The sequence below is a fragment of the Panthera uncia genome, assembly GCF_023721935.1.
Source record: "Panthera uncia isolate 11264 chromosome A1 unlocalized genomic scaffold, Puncia_PCG_1.0 HiC_scaffold_17, whole genome shotgun sequence".
Classification (NCBI taxonomy): domain Eukaryota; kingdom Metazoa; phylum Chordata; class Mammalia; order Carnivora; family Felidae; genus Panthera; species Panthera uncia.
The window spans coordinates 147794728-147811765 of NW_026057577.1; the positions used below are offsets into that span (position 1 = coordinate 147794728).

At 51.3% G+C, this 17038-nt stretch overlaps 1 protein-coding gene across 1 annotated transcript in view; it reads right to left on the reverse strand.

Moving 5' to 3' along the window:
• UBE2QL1 (ubiquitin conjugating enzyme E2 Q family like 1) overlaps positions 1-17038 on the reverse strand; it is a 45240-nt gene that overhangs the window by 22507 nt on the left and 5695 nt on the right. Inside the window, exon 3 of the mRNA XM_049648928.1 lies at positions 16714-17035. Coding sequence (XP_049504885.1) covers positions 16714-17035 — 322 coding nt within the window. The remainder of the gene's footprint in view (positions 1-16713; positions 17036-17038) is intronic.

Here is a 17038-nt window from a genome sequence, read left to right on the forward strand (position 1 = left end):
CTGTGGGGAGGCGCTCCCTTTATGGGGAGATGCTCCCCCTGTGGGGATCACATGGTTCTCCAGGCTGGGAGACAGCAGGGACCCGTGAGGAAGCATGTGCCCCACGAGCTGGGAGCAGGAAGCTCTGGGCTTGCGCAGGGAAGGGAGCTGCTCAGCCAGAGTGCGGGGCAGGGGGAGAGCAGAGGCTGCAAGGAGGAGGTGAGGCGGAGAGGGGCCTGCATGGATGCTGGGATTCCCATGGGGCACTTGGCCTTGGGGTGCTAAGGGGCAAGGCAGCTCCTCCCGGGGCAGCTCGCTGAGTCCTCCCAGGGATGCCGAATGGACTCCTGTTCCAGCGTGTGAGGAGGGGGTGGGGTGCTGAAGGGACCCGCAGACCCACTGCCGAGACACTGAGCCCAGTCTCCCTAGAGTCAGGTGCTCACCGCCCTCCGGCCTCCCTGCTGTCCTGGGGCCTGAGCAGGTGGGGAGCAGAGGGAAGATGGGGGAGCGGAGGGGAGGGCGGGGGGTAGTGGGGAGGACAGGGGAGTGGAGGGAGGGCTACGCTAGGGCCTGAACTGCAGAGGGAGGCCAGCGGTAGTGAGTCGGGAAGTGATAACACAAAAGGCGTGTTAGATAAATGTTCCGCACAGGAGAAACAAGAGAGTTTGAAAATGGGGAAATGATGAGTGGAGACTCCGTTTCCTCTGACGCCCGGTACGGGCTAACTCTGGAAGCATGTGTAGGTGGCCCATGGTGTGCTGGGAGCTGGTGTTGGGAGACGGGGTCTTGGCCCCCCACGCTGACCCCCAAGCAGGAAGTGAGCTGGCTCCTGTCCTCCGGCTGTGCCCCCCCCCCGCCCCGCCTCTGACTCTGACCTGACTCTGAGCCGCTGTGTCCTGGGTCCTTGAGCAGGGCGGGGGGTGGGCACGGAGAAGCATCACAGAGCGCCCCACAGAGCGGGACTGTAGGGGCTGCAGGGTCTCCCATGGGCTTTCCTAGCACCTTCTCCTCCTGGACAGTGGCGGCCAAGGCTGACACTCAGTCACGGGACAGCAATTTGGTGAGTTATATCTTGCTAATTTCCCGGTTTTCTGCTATGACGTTAAAATATCCACTCTTATTTAGACAGAACCTAAGTACTGTCTGCTACTCCGCTTTGCTCTGAAATTTCAGTGTCTTTGTTACGAGTCGAAGAAAACTAAGAAGGCGGTCACGTTTACTGAGTGCCGGATTCTGGCATTGCCCCTCATGGGTCCTGCGTGAGGATGATGTCATTGATCCCTCGGAGGGGTGGCTTCTCCTCAGGACACCAGCACAGGTGGCCCTCAGAGCTCCGAATGCTTCTGGCTGCACCACGTATAAATATCCAGCACAGGCAACAGCCGCCCTCCAGTCCAAATAATCAACGTCCCAAATGTCATTGAGACATTTGACATCCAAAGGGGGGGGGACACCTGACGCCTCTGTGTGCACCTGGTGCAGTGCTGTGCAGCCCGCCAGAGAGCCCGGGCCGGAGGCGGCCTTTCCGGACCCGCGGCTGCCAGGAGGGTGCCCGCTCTGAGCTCGGCGGGCTAGCGCGGGCAGGCTGAGCCTGCCTCTTTCCCGGGGACCTGCACACAGTGGCCCTGGCCCAGCTCTACCCGAGAAGGGCGGCCAGCAGTGGCGAGAACCACACGTTCGCGGATGCAACAGTGAAATCAGGTGCTTCCAACGAGGACTCTACCAACAGACAGACAGACAGCGAGTACGTGTGCTGGAAAGTTCTATGGGAATGGGCTGGAAACTACTTCTCATCTTTTTCCATTGACGGGAAAACAACTCACGCCTCTGACCTAGGACTTTTGGAATTTTGTCTGGTGCAGGATTTTCAATCTCCTGTAGCTTTGTTGTTCCCACCGAGGAATTTAAAACCATAATACACGCGAAGAGAATTTGCTTTAAATGGCAAAGAAATGCCAATGTTATCAAAGCTCAAGAAACGTCACTGACATCTTGGTGGGCTCATTCACTACGTCTACTTTTCCCAACCCTGCTTAATTATGTGATTCAACGAATTAAAAAAAAAAAATACCTTAGACTATTCTGGAAAGAGTCAGTGTAAAATCACAGCACAAATGTTGCGCGTAAGCCTGGGCTTTGGGAAACCTGTGGATCAAGGCCCAGCTCCTGGCCCCTTGTGGCCTAAGGCCTGAAGCCCACGGACTGTGGGAGGGGGTACTGGCCACACAACAAGCCCACAAGCTTTACAACGTACACCAGCAAGGAGATAGGGTTTGCCCGCGCCGAGCAAACCCCACACTCCTCTTCATCCAAGTGGCTCTTTCTTTTCTCTGCAGTCATTCCCAAACCCGCATTCTTTCCCCAGACTTTCTTCACATTACCGTGTGATAAATTTAACATATGGTACGTGCGTAAGGTTTGCAAGAAATGGGTTTTAAAAGGTTTTAGTCCTCCAACCTCAGCGATGCTTTCTAGAATATTCTGAAATATTTTCTAGGATGCTACCTACCCGTAAGTGTTGCGACTTACTGGCTTTGAAGAACTGCAGAAACTAGCGAGATGCAGGTGATCTGGCAGGAGATGGGAGAGAAGATGGGATACAAAGTAGCGATATTCATGGGAACAACATAACGGGGAACAGGAAAGGAAGATACTCACTGGCCGACGACGACTGACCGGATGATTCAGAGAATCCTGTGTCTGAAAGCAAAGATCGCTTATGAAAAATTCTCCCTTCGGGGCACCTGGGTGGCTTAGTCAGTTAAGTGTCTGTTGATTTCAGCTCTGGTCGTGATCTCATGGTTTGTGAGTTTGAGCCCCACGTCAGCGAGCTCTGCAATGACAGCGTGGAGCCTGCTTGGGATTTCCCCTCTCTCTCGTTCTCTCTCTCTCTGCCCCACCCCTGCTCATGCTCTCTGTCTCTCAAAATAAATAAATACGTAACTTTAAAAAATTTTTTAAAAAGAAAAATTCTCCCATCTTATCACTCAAACTATACCTGCCTTATCAGACCAGGTAGCATTACTGAATTATTTTTCTTAAGACCAAACGCATTAGAAAATAATAGCCTTTCCGGGTAGATGTAGGAGCCTGAATTTTCCTCAACCCTTTAGGCAACTTAATTTAATAGTCCAGTATGGAAGTTTCCACTGAATCTACGGGGCCGGGCCCACCGGGAGGAGGCCCATCGTGTCCTGAGTGCGTGCTGTGTGAGGGCACAGTCCTTTGTCCCTCAAGTCCTAGAGCCACTGCTTTGTGCCGGACCGTCTTCTAATAGTGGCCTCTCACACCCGGATCTTTGACAAGACCTACGTGATGATGCTACAAAATGAGACCACATGGAGGGAAGAAGATGCACCTCAGAATTCGAAGTCCCTAGTTCCCGCTGGAGAAGCAGAGGTCTGGTTCAATCCCGTCACGGACGGGCGCCCCAGAAAACAGACACCCGCCTCGCCCCTGCTGGCTGCCAGCCGAGCCCATTGTGCTCCTCGCGCCCGAAGCCCTGCCTGTCTTGGACCTCCGAAAAGCACGCACGTGAATGTGCTCTGACGTGGCAAAGCCACGTGCAAACCACGCTCTGGGCTGGGGGCGCCTGGGCCCCACCGGCCCACCCTGCATCGGCCGGCAACCACTGGTGCCCTCCCGCCCTCCTCCTGCACTCATGCCTCTTAGAGACGGCTGCACCCTTCGTGTACCTCCTCCCGTGTCCAGGTTTGAGGGTCTCTCCCGATTGGGTGCTGACGCACACCCACTTCTGAGGTGGCACCACGGATCCCTTCGTCCACAGGCCTTAAAAGTTCAACAGTGTGGCCTGCCCTTGTGCCGTTTAGGGCCTCGTCAAGGGCGATGACGTCGAGGGCTGCCTGACAGCAGGCGCACAGCCCGCTGGGCTCGACCTTCCCAGCAAAGCCTGCAGAGCCCAAGGCTTATCTGAACAGGGGACCAGCAAGCCCCAGAGACTCAGGGCTGTGCGGTCAGGGTCAAGGTGCAGACTGAAGTCCTTTAATATTTTTCTTAGGCTAGGGTGACTGAAATGATGTCAACCAAAAGATCTGATGACAGCTAGATAGTCTGCAGGAGAGAAAAAGAGACTCAAATGCGAAAACTCAGTCTGAGCAACGGTGAGTAGAACTGTTTCTTTTCTTTTTTAATATTTTTGTATATTTTTGAGAGACAGAGAGAGAGTGAGGGAGGGGCAGAGAGAGAGGGAGACACAGAATCCGAAGCAGGCTCCAGGCTCTGAGCTGTCAGCACAGAGCCCCATGCAGAGTTCGAACCCACAGACGGTGAGATCATGACCTGAGCCGAAGTCGGACGCTTAACCGACTGAGCCACCCAGACGCCCCAGAACTGTTTCCATTTGCTGGCTATGATGCTGAAAACATCGCCCACCGGAAGAGGCAGCTATGGCCCCAGCCACTGACGCCGGTCAACCGATTTAGATGTTACAAACTCCAACTTCACGTACAAGAGAACACCCCTCCCTAGGCTGCTGGGCCCAACGGGCTGAGAAACACGAGGGCAGAGGATGCTTGAGCCTCTCATGACCTCAGAGGTTGAGTTTCAGATTTCAGTATGGCTCAACTGTGGGAAAATCACCACTCAGCCTATACACGCCAGAGGATCAGTGAACTCTAGGCCACCCCCTCTCCTCGTGGGAATGTTGCTCCTACCCACCCGAGTCTTAGGATTTGCACGGACCCTGGAGGCATCCAGGCACTCTCCAAGCAAACGCGGGAAGACCGGCCCTAGGTGTGGGGCCTGAGCTCAGGGTCCTAATGGAATGTGAGGCAGGCGCTGGTGTTCACTTTGATTAGCCTCCAATTGTCACAACGTCACATATCAGCTCCCAGGTGTTCCTGAGAAAATGAAGGAAGTCCTACAGGTTGGAGCTTTCAACTAGATCTCCCTTGAATTCCACTCAAGGAAAGGACTTTCCTGGAGGTACTAGAAAGGCAATACCCGGGGCGCCTGGGTGGCTCAGTCGGTTAAGCGTCTGACTTCGGCTCAGGTCACGATCTCACGGTCTGTGAGTTCGAGCCCCGCGTCGGGCTCTGTGCTGACAGCTCAGAGCCTGGAGCCTGTTTCAGATTCTGTGTCTCCCTCTCTCTCTCTGACCCTCCCCTGTTCATGCTCTGTCTCTCTCTGTCTCAAAAATAAATAAACATTAAAAAAAAAAAAAAAAAAAAGAAAGGCAATACCCGACCACAGTGAAATTCTCTTGACACTGGACTGAGGCAATCCGGGTGATTATTTGGTTTCTAAGCCAGGTCTTCATCTTAAAAGAAAATGGTAACCCCAAAGTGTCCCAGTTATCATATTCCATAATGAATCAAAGCATCTCAGCCATAGTTAATGGCTAAACAAAGCCATTTGGTGTGCGCGGAGATAGGGTAAAAGTAAACATATTCAGTAACAATATTCTCACACGTAATTTTCTGACTTAGCAGCAGCAAAGAAAATTAAGCTAATGTAAAGATATGCTAACAAATAGGATTCCTGAGAGAGCAAAGTTGTAAAGGTGAAATATAGCCTCTGATCTGTGGCTGGACTATACAGAGTCACGGTTACTGTCAGAAACCAGATCCTGGCAAAGTACAAGGACTTGACAATGCAAAGCCAACAGAGGCAGTGACACAGTAAGAGGCAGCGGCTCCGAGAGGGGAAAAAAGACAGGCTACCCTGAGACTTTTGTGAGTATTTGTAAAATCGTGGTCAGATATGAAAAAATTCGAGCCAACTGGATGTCAACATAGCCCTGAAATGCTAACAGCTATGAAAGCTTATCCCTTCGTGTAATGGATTTAAACGTGAGTCAGTTCTGGGTCTTTGGTGACAGTTTCCTTGTGTGTTTATTTCACTGCCTACTCTACTTCTTCGAAAGAAGGAACATCTATTGATGGCCCCCTCTGTGCGTGGCACTTGGAACATCACTTCCTTTGGGTCACGATTCACCTGTGGAATGGGATTACACTTTCCATCTTCGGGTGAGGTCCCTGAGGCTCAAGGAGGTGGCCACCTGCCCAGCAGGGAAGGAGGTTCCGGAAGACGGATGGTATCAGAGCCCTTCCCTCACCTTGATGTCCACGGCTTTATCCCAACAGGACGATGGGAGAGCTGACTATATGTTGGGACTTCTAAGCCTCATTCCCAGTGGTTCTGGCCACGAGCTGCATGATACACCTGTAGAGCTTTCCCAAGACAGCCGTCAACACTGACAGCCACGAACTACCTGGAGTTCTTAACTGGGGCCACGTATCCATGAGGGTACAAGGGTACAGAAGCTTGGATGGAAAACACGCCTTTATTTTCACTATCTCCTAACTGCCATTCAGGACATCGTTTAATTAGGATGGGAGGTAACAAACCACAGCCTTGACTCTGTCACCAACAGAAACTGAGATAAAAAAACCAAAATCACGTTACCTTTGGAATAGATATCTTGAAATGCCGTTAGTTACTACCTCCAATTAGAGGAGTCATCAGATCTGTCTTTAGATTTCCATATTAAACATGTTCATAAAGAGGTGCTTCTTAATTTCTATTTTAGTCCATCACTTTTAAAAATGTGGTAATTGTACTTAAATGTAATTGATTTCCTTTGAAATCCTATGAATTTTCTTTTGTGCATTAAAAAAATTGCCCCGAGGAGGGGTCCACAGGCCTCCCCAGATGCCAAGGGACCGTGCAGTCCTCAAGGTGGCCTTGTCAGGGTCAGAGGTGGCAGAAAGGGCTCCTGGGGGCTCCAGTTCTTCTCCGATGGATCTGGGAGAATAACCAATCTCTCCTAACCACAGAAAGGCAGATGCCAGGATCCCCCTTTAAATAAAATAACTTAAAAAAAAAATCATCCTAATTCAATCCAGCAGAGTTCAAACTCACGTTTTGTTTTTTTTTTTAGATTAGTTTGATTTATGAATTATAATAATTTCCTTTAAGCTTTAAATAATTTTACTGGTTGATCCTACTGTTGGAGAAACTGTTTTCGAAGAGCTCAGATTATGATGTTTCCTAATATACACTGCACACGTGATCAAAGAATAAACGAGCAGATCTGTGAGCCGGGGGATCTCTGCGGCCACTCTGGGCGGCTTCCTTCTGGGCTGGTGGAGGCCACTTCCCCAGGACCCTAACCCGTGTGATATGCTTCCCCCCCCCCCCCCCCTGCCCCGGAGGGCCTGGAGGGGCTCTCAGCCCAGGGACGTGTTCTCTGCATGCAAAGAAGCTTCCCTGAGAAACAGCCCCCTTGCACAAAGTGAGATTAAAGAAATGATTAATTTAGTAGTTTGATAACTTTTTAAAAAGTTTTACATTTTAAAGGCTTGTAATATTCCACTAGTTACAATTAATTTAAGCTTGTAACAAGATTCAGTTCCCAGTTTCTTCCATAATATTTCTCCTTTTCCCTGGCCTGGAAATAGAGTGAATTAGTGGATGTCATTATTGTGAAAGACCTCAACCCAGATTACTCCTTGCAGCAATTAATATTTATTTTGTACATTTACAACCAATTCCTGACTGGTGTCTCCTGGGGAGCAAAATGGGCACCCAGCCTGACACTCAAAATTCACCCTAATTCATATGTGTCAACAAGATAAAAATAATTGTTTTAATAATTACGTGCGCGAAATGTCCCAATTTGTAAAATGGTAAAGGCTGCTTTTTATTATAACCCACAAATAATCAATTCTGCTACTCCATATTCTGATTTCTGGAAATGTATGATCTTCAAGATCAAAAGACAGAAAGCACCACCTTGATATTTTTCTGGAAATGTTTGCTTCGATTTCCAAGTAAGCTGAACACATTTCAATCCAAAGTGCAGTCGAATCCATTATAAGATAGTATTTCCTTACCTCTCTCATCAAAGAACTTTTAATTAAAAAAACATCTTGGGACTGCTTGCCAAATATTGTGATGGAGAAATGGCATTTTCCAGAACTTATTTTTAAAGTGGTAATTTTTTGGGGCGCCTGGGTGGCTCAGTCGGTTAAGCGGCCGACTTCAGCTCAGGTCATGATCTCACGGTCTGTGAGTTCAAGCCCTGCATCGGGCTCTGTGCTGACAGCTCAGAGCCCAGAGCCCGTTTCAGATTCTGTGTCTCCCTCTCTCTCTGACCCTCTCCTGTTCATGCTCTGTCTCTCTCTGTCTCAAAAATAAATAAACGTTAAAAAAAAAAATTAAAAAAAAAATAAAAATAAAGTGGTAATTTTTTTAAACCGGAGTAGCAATTATGTTCCAAAAGCATTTCTTTCTCGGGTTTTTCAGAAATTTTAAAATGCCTTTCCTTTTTCTGTGTAGAAGGAAGGCAACAACGATGGTCTTTCTCCTACAGTTTTGAAAGATGTAAAACATTCTCCTATTTCAGACAATTCGTACCGTGAGCGTATTTGGACCAACTTTGCTGGTAATTCAGTAGATTGGATACGTTATCCCTCCCTCGTGGATCAATTCTGAGCGTTGTAGCAAAACCAAGCTTGGTATCATTGCAAAAGCGTCTCTAAAAGGTGCACAGGGACCCATGGGGGACGACCAAACTGCACGTGTCACTTGGCCGGGATGGCTCCCACTTGCCAACCCAACAGCTCACTGAAAGCTGGCGGTCCTGGCACTGGACTACCTGATGCCAACTCAGCTTTCCCCTTCACTCGCCATCTGCCTTAGGCACAGGTTCAACCTCAGCGAGCCTCAGTCTCCTCCTCTGTAAAATGGGAAGAACAAATAGCACCTGACTCATGGGCTGTTGCAAGGATTTAATCCGATGGCCAACACAAGGCATCTGCACGGCAGCCTGTCCATGGTAAGCAGCCAACACACGTTCACCTCCTGTTGTGTTGCAAACAGGGGCAAAGCGAAAGGACTGTGATGTCTGCTGAGATAAGCATGTTGCGTGATGAACGATTTATTTGGCGCGCACGATGTGTCTGGTATCGTGCAATGGGAGTAATACGTAAACGCAGTCTAGCAGGATAAGAACAGAAATGAGTGCCTTCCAGAAAGTGTGAGTGCTTCGGAAGAGGGTTTTTTGCAGAGGAATTGGAGCATCGGGGTCGGCTGGACCTCACCTGGTGAATGTCGGGGGGGGGGGGGGGCGCGGCCCAGGAGCCAAGCAAGGATGTATAGGACCACCAGCTGGGGCTGGGAGAGGCTGGTGGAGGACAGACCTCTAGGAGGCCACAGCAGGTGGGGAGGGTTTGAGGGGTATTCCATAAGGGGCGTCATGAAGGGCGCGGGAGACAGGCCTACGTCTTGGGGGAGCCAGGGAGGCGGCAGCAGGGAGGAAGGACGGGGACAGAGAGGCTGGACGGAGCATTGCAGGGGTCCAAGCAGGAGATGACAAGCATCTAATGAGGCAGGAGCGCAGGGAGGAGAAGAAAAGGCAGGCGGGAAAACACGAAAGGCAGAGTCCCAGCTCTCTGCTCCCTGCCCACGCCCAAGCCTGCGGCTGGGGAAGGGGCTCGTCAGGTGACTTCTCGGCTCCCACAGCCACGCCCTGCTCTCCATTTCCCATCCTTTGCCACCTGTTAGGTCCCAAATCTGCTTCTTCCCCCGACTTTCTCAGTCTGGGGTCCTGGGTCCCCCGACACTGCTTTCTCCCTCCTAGACTCACCGAAGTGGCCGGCCAGGAGGAGGACCAGGGATGACATGAAGAATGGGGAAGGGAAGCCTTGGGGACACCAAGAGTGACGTAGCTGCCATGGCCAAGTCAAGGTAGACCCTCAGTAGGTGGGTGCTGAGTGAACAAATGAATGAAGTATGATGATGAAAAATGAGCAAACAATCCTTTTAGCTTGCTGACTTACTGGGTGGGGAAGCGTAGACGTTACTGGAAACATTTCTGCCGTTACAACGACTCCTTTGTGTGTTTTGGGAATGCCTGATTGTCCCATTTACGGGCAATGAAACAGCATTCAGGAAAGCAGCGAGCCTGAGTGTTAGAGTCCCACCCACCTGTAGGGGACAATGCTCCTTCTGAGAACATCACACAGAACGTTCGAAGATCCCACTGACCCCAGGACCCCACCTCTCCCACATCCCCAGGGCACACATGGGCCACTGCCAGATGTCAGGGCCACGGATACCCAACAAAGGGGCGCTTATCCAAACAGCAACCAAGGTATGACTGTGGGGCTGCCTGACACGCCAAAGGCCAACGTGAATGGGTTTGTCATCCCCACTGGGTACTTCTCCGTGGCAGGCACTCGACGCGTGTCTTAGGCACCACCGTATGCCCGGTAACTGTCTAGTACATAGTAGACACTCAATACCTGTGTCATGGGAACTGGTTGATTCCTACTAGTTACTTCTGGGTAGTCCGAGTGCCTGAGCCCTCACGGCTGTGTCTAATGGGTCAGTGAACTCTCTCGAGCACACTTCCTTTTCCAGGGGCCATGCTCCCCTCAGTTTAGGGAGGAAGGACGTGGTTTTATGATGGCCTCCTCTACAAGAGGAGGGCTCCCAGGGGGCTCAGCCAGGGCGGACACAGGACAGTGAGTCCAACAAGGCAGGAGGGGAGAAGGTAAGACAGTTACCTCCACGGCCACGGACACTCCTGCTGTGGCCACTGGTAGGGAAATGCACGTGGACAAGGTGAGCAACTCGTGGCCCAGGGTGGCTTTTTCAATCCTGGCCACATATTAGAATCACCTTGGAGTTTTTCCAAGCCGTCCCCAGGGCCTGATTCTGAGGGGAGGGCTCCGGCACCAGAATCCTTGAAAGCCTCCCAGGGCATCCAATTTACCGAGGGAGCTGAGAACCACTGGCAGAGAAGAATGAAGCCCCACCTGCCCCCCTCCCTCTTTCTCGCCTCCCCATTACCTTATCAACCTGGCAAAGATCTCAGGTTCACGAGATCGGAAATGTGGCTCAAAGGACCCACTCTTAGTGGCTGCTTTAAAAACCAAACAAAACATGGAAGCCCTCTTGGAGGGTTTGTTAGCTGTCCCCAACGTACTGCTACCGAGGCCGCCTTACTTCTAAGCGTGGATTCTCACACGCCTGTCCCTAGGGATGAAAAAGGGCAGAGCTCTGGGTTGTGAGCCTCCGGCTTCAAAACAAACTTCGAATTGTTGTTACTTGTTGGCATTTTCCATCAACGAACGAAACCCCCCCAAAATTATCCTGTCCCTTAACGAGAAACACAGACCTGTCACATCCCTTCCCACAAGTCAGAAGCGTGCACAGAAACGCATTTACATTCTCTTCCTGCAAATTCAGATTCTCAAAAGTCCACAACTCAGGGTAAAGTGAGTCACTACTATTCTTAACTGCACCATCAGCCACGGCGCTGCGCACTCGCCAGGGATCCAGCTATGGGAGCCCGCCAACTTGGCATAGGGCTATTTTTAGGATACAGAGTCCCGTCTGTGTCCTCCTGCCCGTCCTACTTGATATCGGAACAAGCTATTTTTTCTTCAAACGGCCAAGCACATGGCTACCTCAAGCTGCAGAGTCATCCTGGGTGGGCAATTATCTCCGTCACCTACACTCGGCACAGGACAAAACGACAGTGACTCATTAGCACTCCCCACCAATCCATGCTGCTCGTGAACCCGTGGCTTTACCCGCCCCCTGGTTATCACTGTTTACACTCTACATACATACCCCCCCCAGCCCCCACTACTTCCCCCTATAAGGGCTACTGGCTCTATCCCAAGGTGGCCCTCCCGGGCCCTCCTCAGTGTGGCCTTGCGTTCACAGGAATCGGCCTCACCTACATTACTCTGCAAACCAGTAAAAGCCTCTAGAGACACGAGGTTGAACTGGTTATAAAATCCCCATGTGGGCTTGTTCTGGGTTGCTATCATGGCCCTACACAATTCCCATACTGACTCCTAATCCCCGGCACCTCGGAATGTGACTGTGTTTGGAGACAGGGTCTTTACAGAGGCAATCAAAGCCATCTGATGTCGTTAGGGTGGGCTCTCAGCCAATGTGACCGGTGTCCTTACGAAACGAGGACACAGATGTACACGGTGGGAGGAGCACGTGAAGACATAGGGAGAAGTCCGAGAGCCACGGAGAGCGGCCTGGAAAGTCTCCCACGCGGCCCCAGGAGAACCCCACCCTGCTCACACCTGATTTCAGACGTCTGCCTTCCAGAACGGCCAATGTCTGTTGTTCAGCGCCACCCTGCCCCCCCCCCCCACCGCCCCGCAGTCCACGGTGCTTCCTGACAGCTGCCTGGCCAACAGTATAGGGCTTCAAACCCCGTGTGTTGATTACACCAGCTTAGAAACCACAGCACTTTAGGACCCAAAGAAACGGTGGTTGATCTTCATCACTCTTTCTGAGAAGACCTGGAGATTTTGCGGCCATACGTCAAACGCTATTCCAAGACTTTGCACTTCAGAAGAAGTTCTGAAGAAGGCTGTATTTGTGTGCGTGTGTGCGTGCACACACACAATTCGCAGTGGCACGATGCAGAGAGCTTTAAGTCCTAAGGTCGAGCTCAGAGATGCCCTGGATCATCGAACCGCTGAATTGCAGGGTGCTTTACTGTTTTCACCACGTTCCGACAAGTGGAGACACCTGCCAGCTTCCTTTGTTCAAAGAGCCCAGAAACTAACTCTGTTAGGCAAACATCACTGTCCTGGAATCGCTTCCCAGCTTGTGGTTCAAACACGAAGATCTGAGGCCGTGTCAGTCCCGCTGTTCTCATTCTTCTGCGGACGCCTGCCTGGGTATTCTGTTCTCTGCGACCACAAACGATTATCACGCGGGTCACACCCAGCAGACCGCTGCCTGGAGGAGACGGCCAGGTGCTTAGACGGCCCCCAGTCGGACTCTGCCAGTCGTGACAGCCTTCACTACCGAGGATCCTCGGTTTCCAGAGCTTTGCCAATCATCGCGAGAATTGGAACAGGAGGTATCGACTTCCCCCGACTGTGCCGAGCTACGGTCTCCTCACCTGTACGGGGACCATGGAAACACTAGTGCCAACTGAGGTGACGCAGCCTAAGTGTGAGCTGGCCCGGGGCTTAGCACAGAGCACCCCGTGAGGTTAGCTGCTGCTATTATCCTGAGCATCGCCTGCACGTTGGGCTGAGCTGTGTGGTTGGCTCTGGGAAAACAGAGGAGGAGTAAGGAACAGTCTTTCAAGTGCCATCTGGTTCCCTGCCCCTGGCAATGTCTAAGTAACTGGAAAAGGGGACACTCAGGAGGCAAAGTGATGTGCAAGCAGAAAGCTGAGTTGGAGCCTCCTCAAACGGCTTTTGGGGACCCTTCTGCCCCAACGACTGCCAGGAGAGGATCTCTATCGATCATTCAGTGATCCCAGGCTCCAAACCTGGTGTGTGAGCCAGGGAACTCCGAGCCGCTTCCCGACCAGGGCCCTCCAACGCTGGTGCTAGTGAGCCTAGGTCTCCAGAGTCTGTACTCGGAAAGCTTGGCAAGGGGAGTCTTGTGTGTGAGGCCACCTGCTAGGTCTCACGCGGCAATGAACTTCCGGACCGTCTTACAGCTTCTGAAGGTCACAAATCCTACCCTGGAGCCAGGGAGCGTCTCTTTTGGTTCGGTAAATGATAAAGGATATAAATTATGATCCAACATTTTCATCCGTTCACTTTAAAAGTTTGGAAATTTTCCACTTCATTGCGGAAAACCAAAAGAATTACTGAAAATGTCTCCATTCGGTCAGAACAAGGCTTAGTTATAGACAATAAGCAAGCAGGGCATGTGTCTCACTGTGTCTGCATAGAACACATCCTACAAGAAATGCACATCGATTTCACTTAAAACCACCACAATCCATAAAGCAGCACGCAAGACATCGGATAACGCGGGCCCACTAGGTAGAGGTCTCGTGACACGACTGAATTTATCGTATCCTGCGATAACCCCAAGCTTTTTATTTTATGCACAAAACCGTTCAGCAAACCTTTTCTTCACACTCCCGATGGAACCTTTAAAAGTGTCTTACGGTTTCTCCGAAGGTGCAGAAACAAAGCCAACTTAGTACACCCTCGATTTGGAAAGTTAAGCTGAGCAGTTATGCAAGTGGGAAAAAAGCCTTTCTTAACTTTGTCTCTTAAGACACACGAATCCAAAAAAGGAATGGCAACAGAGAGGGGAATTTAACTAGAGTAGAACGGTCCTTTCCTCTAAACTAATTATTGGTTCGGCCGTCCTGGCTGTCTTCGAATACCTCATCAGGTGTTTTGATGGCTTTGCCAAAGCCTGTTACCTTTCACCACGGAAAGAGTATTTGCACCGAGCAGTCTGTAAGCAGGGACCTTGAAACGGAAAGGCACACTAATGTTCAGGTCCCTGAAACACTGTTAGAATCCTTTTCCGCACAGGATCTTGAAACATCATGGCTTCATTTCTCCTATTTGTATGTTGCATTCTGAATAGCTGACGTGAATCCCCCTTTGGTGTCTTTTCGGGTGTTGAAGCCAGCACAGACAAGGCAAAGGTGTTGAGCTGGTGATTTGATACATTGCCGTGTTCTTGCCTTTAGTTCAGGTATTTTACACACTAGAATTTAGAATGGATAGGAATACAACAGGTTTGGTGGAGGGCCCTGAGTTCAATTAAGTGAGGTTTGAAATTAATCAGTAAAAATGTTGACAATTATTTTCAACAATGAAAGCAATAATCTTGCAACTTGCAAACTGTGTGTAAGGCTCAATTTGGTCATGAAGGGAAGGAACGTATACCCAAGGAACTTTAAGAGAAGTGCACGGGCATCGATGCAATTATTATGCACAACATTAATTTAAACGTGGAAACCACTTAATTTACAAAGATGTATCTCTTTTTAAGAAACGTCCTCACTTCCCATTTGAAATCTTTATTTTCTTGCACCTTTCAAAATGCAGGCTGTGGTCCAAGGGACCTCTAGGATCTCTTCCAAACCTAAAATGTCATGATTCTGTGGCTCTATAAGATGACATTCCTCTTCCCCTGATCCCCAAAGTCATCTCACCGTGGAGAATGAAAGTAAAGACTTCCAGAAAGTTCTGATTCACAATGATTTAAGAAACAGATAACAAAGGCCTTTTTTTTTTTTTTTTGCAGAATATTCTTCCACATCATTTGTATAAATTCTGTTGGAAAAATAAACTAAGGTGACCCCTCCCCCCACCCGCCCCACTCCTGTGGCTTGTATTTAAATCCCAGGCACTTTACATCAGAGCCAGCGCTGAACGGAAAGGAGTCAGTATGAACCTCTGACACGAAAGCATTACACCTCTCTCAGTTAAAGATGTCTCTCCAGAGCTGTCATATGCATCCTTTTCCTAACTCAGGAAATAAGTGGAACCGAATGAATCCCAGAAAAGACAGACCGGCAGGATGGTTACTTGGTAACAACAGACTAGGGGCAAGCAGGAAGTGCTCCTCCACTGGAGTCAGGACGCTATTTGAGTAGACTCCCAGGGACTCTACCTCTGGTGAACTTGGCAGTGAACAAGCATTATTTGATTAGTGTGAAAAGATCCTGCCGTGAAAGGGACAGAGGCAGGTGACAGAGGACTGATGGTTTCTGATATGCTGGCTGTAGAATGAGCAAATCGAGGTCATTCGGGGTCTTTTAAACGAAACAACGATTCTCCATAATCTACAACTGCCCATACAAAAATACGGTCTTATCAACTGCTTCATATTGATTCGGGAAAATATCAATCAACTCGAGCATCATCAAGAGCATGCAGGGTGGCAAGATAAAACCATCATGCCCCTGTCTGGAGCCAGGTGGGAACACAGTTCAGAGAAGACGCATTCATTCTTTGCTCTGGGGTCCTCAGGCATGGAGCTGCCCGCCCCTACCTGCTGGGGGAGTTCACTACTTAGTTAAAAATCTTTAGCCCTGAGAAAGGATTTAACTTGCAGAGGCACGAGGAAACCCAGGGAAGAAACAGGTCTCGGAGAGACCCGGACCTTGAACACCTGCCCCAGAGGTGATGGTTCCGGGAAGGGGCAGGTAGGCGCCAGGCATTTCCTTGACAGAGTCTGGCCTTGACACTTAAGGAACCACTCAAACCACACCTCGGCTGCTCCAGTGAAATTTCTCAAGAGCAGTATTTTCACCTCTGCTCTAGATGCCTGTCAGAAGGAGCCGGCAGAGCAGGGCTATAGGTTCACCAGCAGGCCAGCCCTCTGCAGGGCACCCCACACCCCTGCGGAGCACCCACCTGAGATGCTGCTGAGAAGATGTGTGTGTGTGTGTGTGTGTGTGTGTGTGTGTGTGTGTGTGTGTTGGGGGCAGAGCAGGGCGTTCAGGTCGTGAGGTACCCCTAAAGTTCCACCTTCAGGAGATTATGGGGTTTCCGAGAAGGGGAGAAACAGATGGGGGGGAAGGGAGTGAGAGGGGTCAGGGAGATGGAGGGGGGCTGGGAAGGAGGAAAGGGGGAGAAGGAGTAGGAGATGCGGCCTATGCACCGGGGCAAAGGGGGCAGGAGAGAGGTGGATGCGGAGTGGAGAAGGCCGCCAAGGGCAGGGGGCGGAGGGGTGGGGCGCGAGGGGAGACGGGGAGGGGTGAGGCGCAGCAGGAACGGGGTGGGGGGTGGAGGGAGAAAGGGAGCCAAGCCCCGGGCACGGGGGCGGGACGAACGGTGGTGGCGAGACGCGCAGAGCGAGCGAGCGAACGAGCGCGCGCGAGCGCCCGCGGAGACCGGAGACCCGGAGGGACGGCGCTGGGCCCCCCGCAGCGTCGCCCCGTCGGAGGCGGGTCTGGAAGCGGCCGCCCGGCGCCCCGCGCCCCCGCCCTCCCCGCCGGCCCGCCCGCCTTACCTGGCCCTTGACCAGGCTGGCGGCGAACTGGCGCATGACGGCCTCCACGGTGTAGGCGCTGGACCAGCCGCGCGGCGTGAGCAGCTCCATGCAGATGGCGCCGCCGTCCAGCACGTAGCCGTTCTCCAGGCGCGGGCTGAGCACCCGCATGAAGGGCGGCGAGAAGGGGAAGTTGTCGGGGAAGGTGAGGTTGAGCAGGATGAACTCGGTGTTGGTCTCCTTCATGTCCTGCCACAGCACCGAGTCCTTGTCTACCTGGTGCAGCTTCACGTTCCAGTCGAAGAGGCTCTCGTCCACCAGCTCCACCGAGATGAAGCGGTCGCTG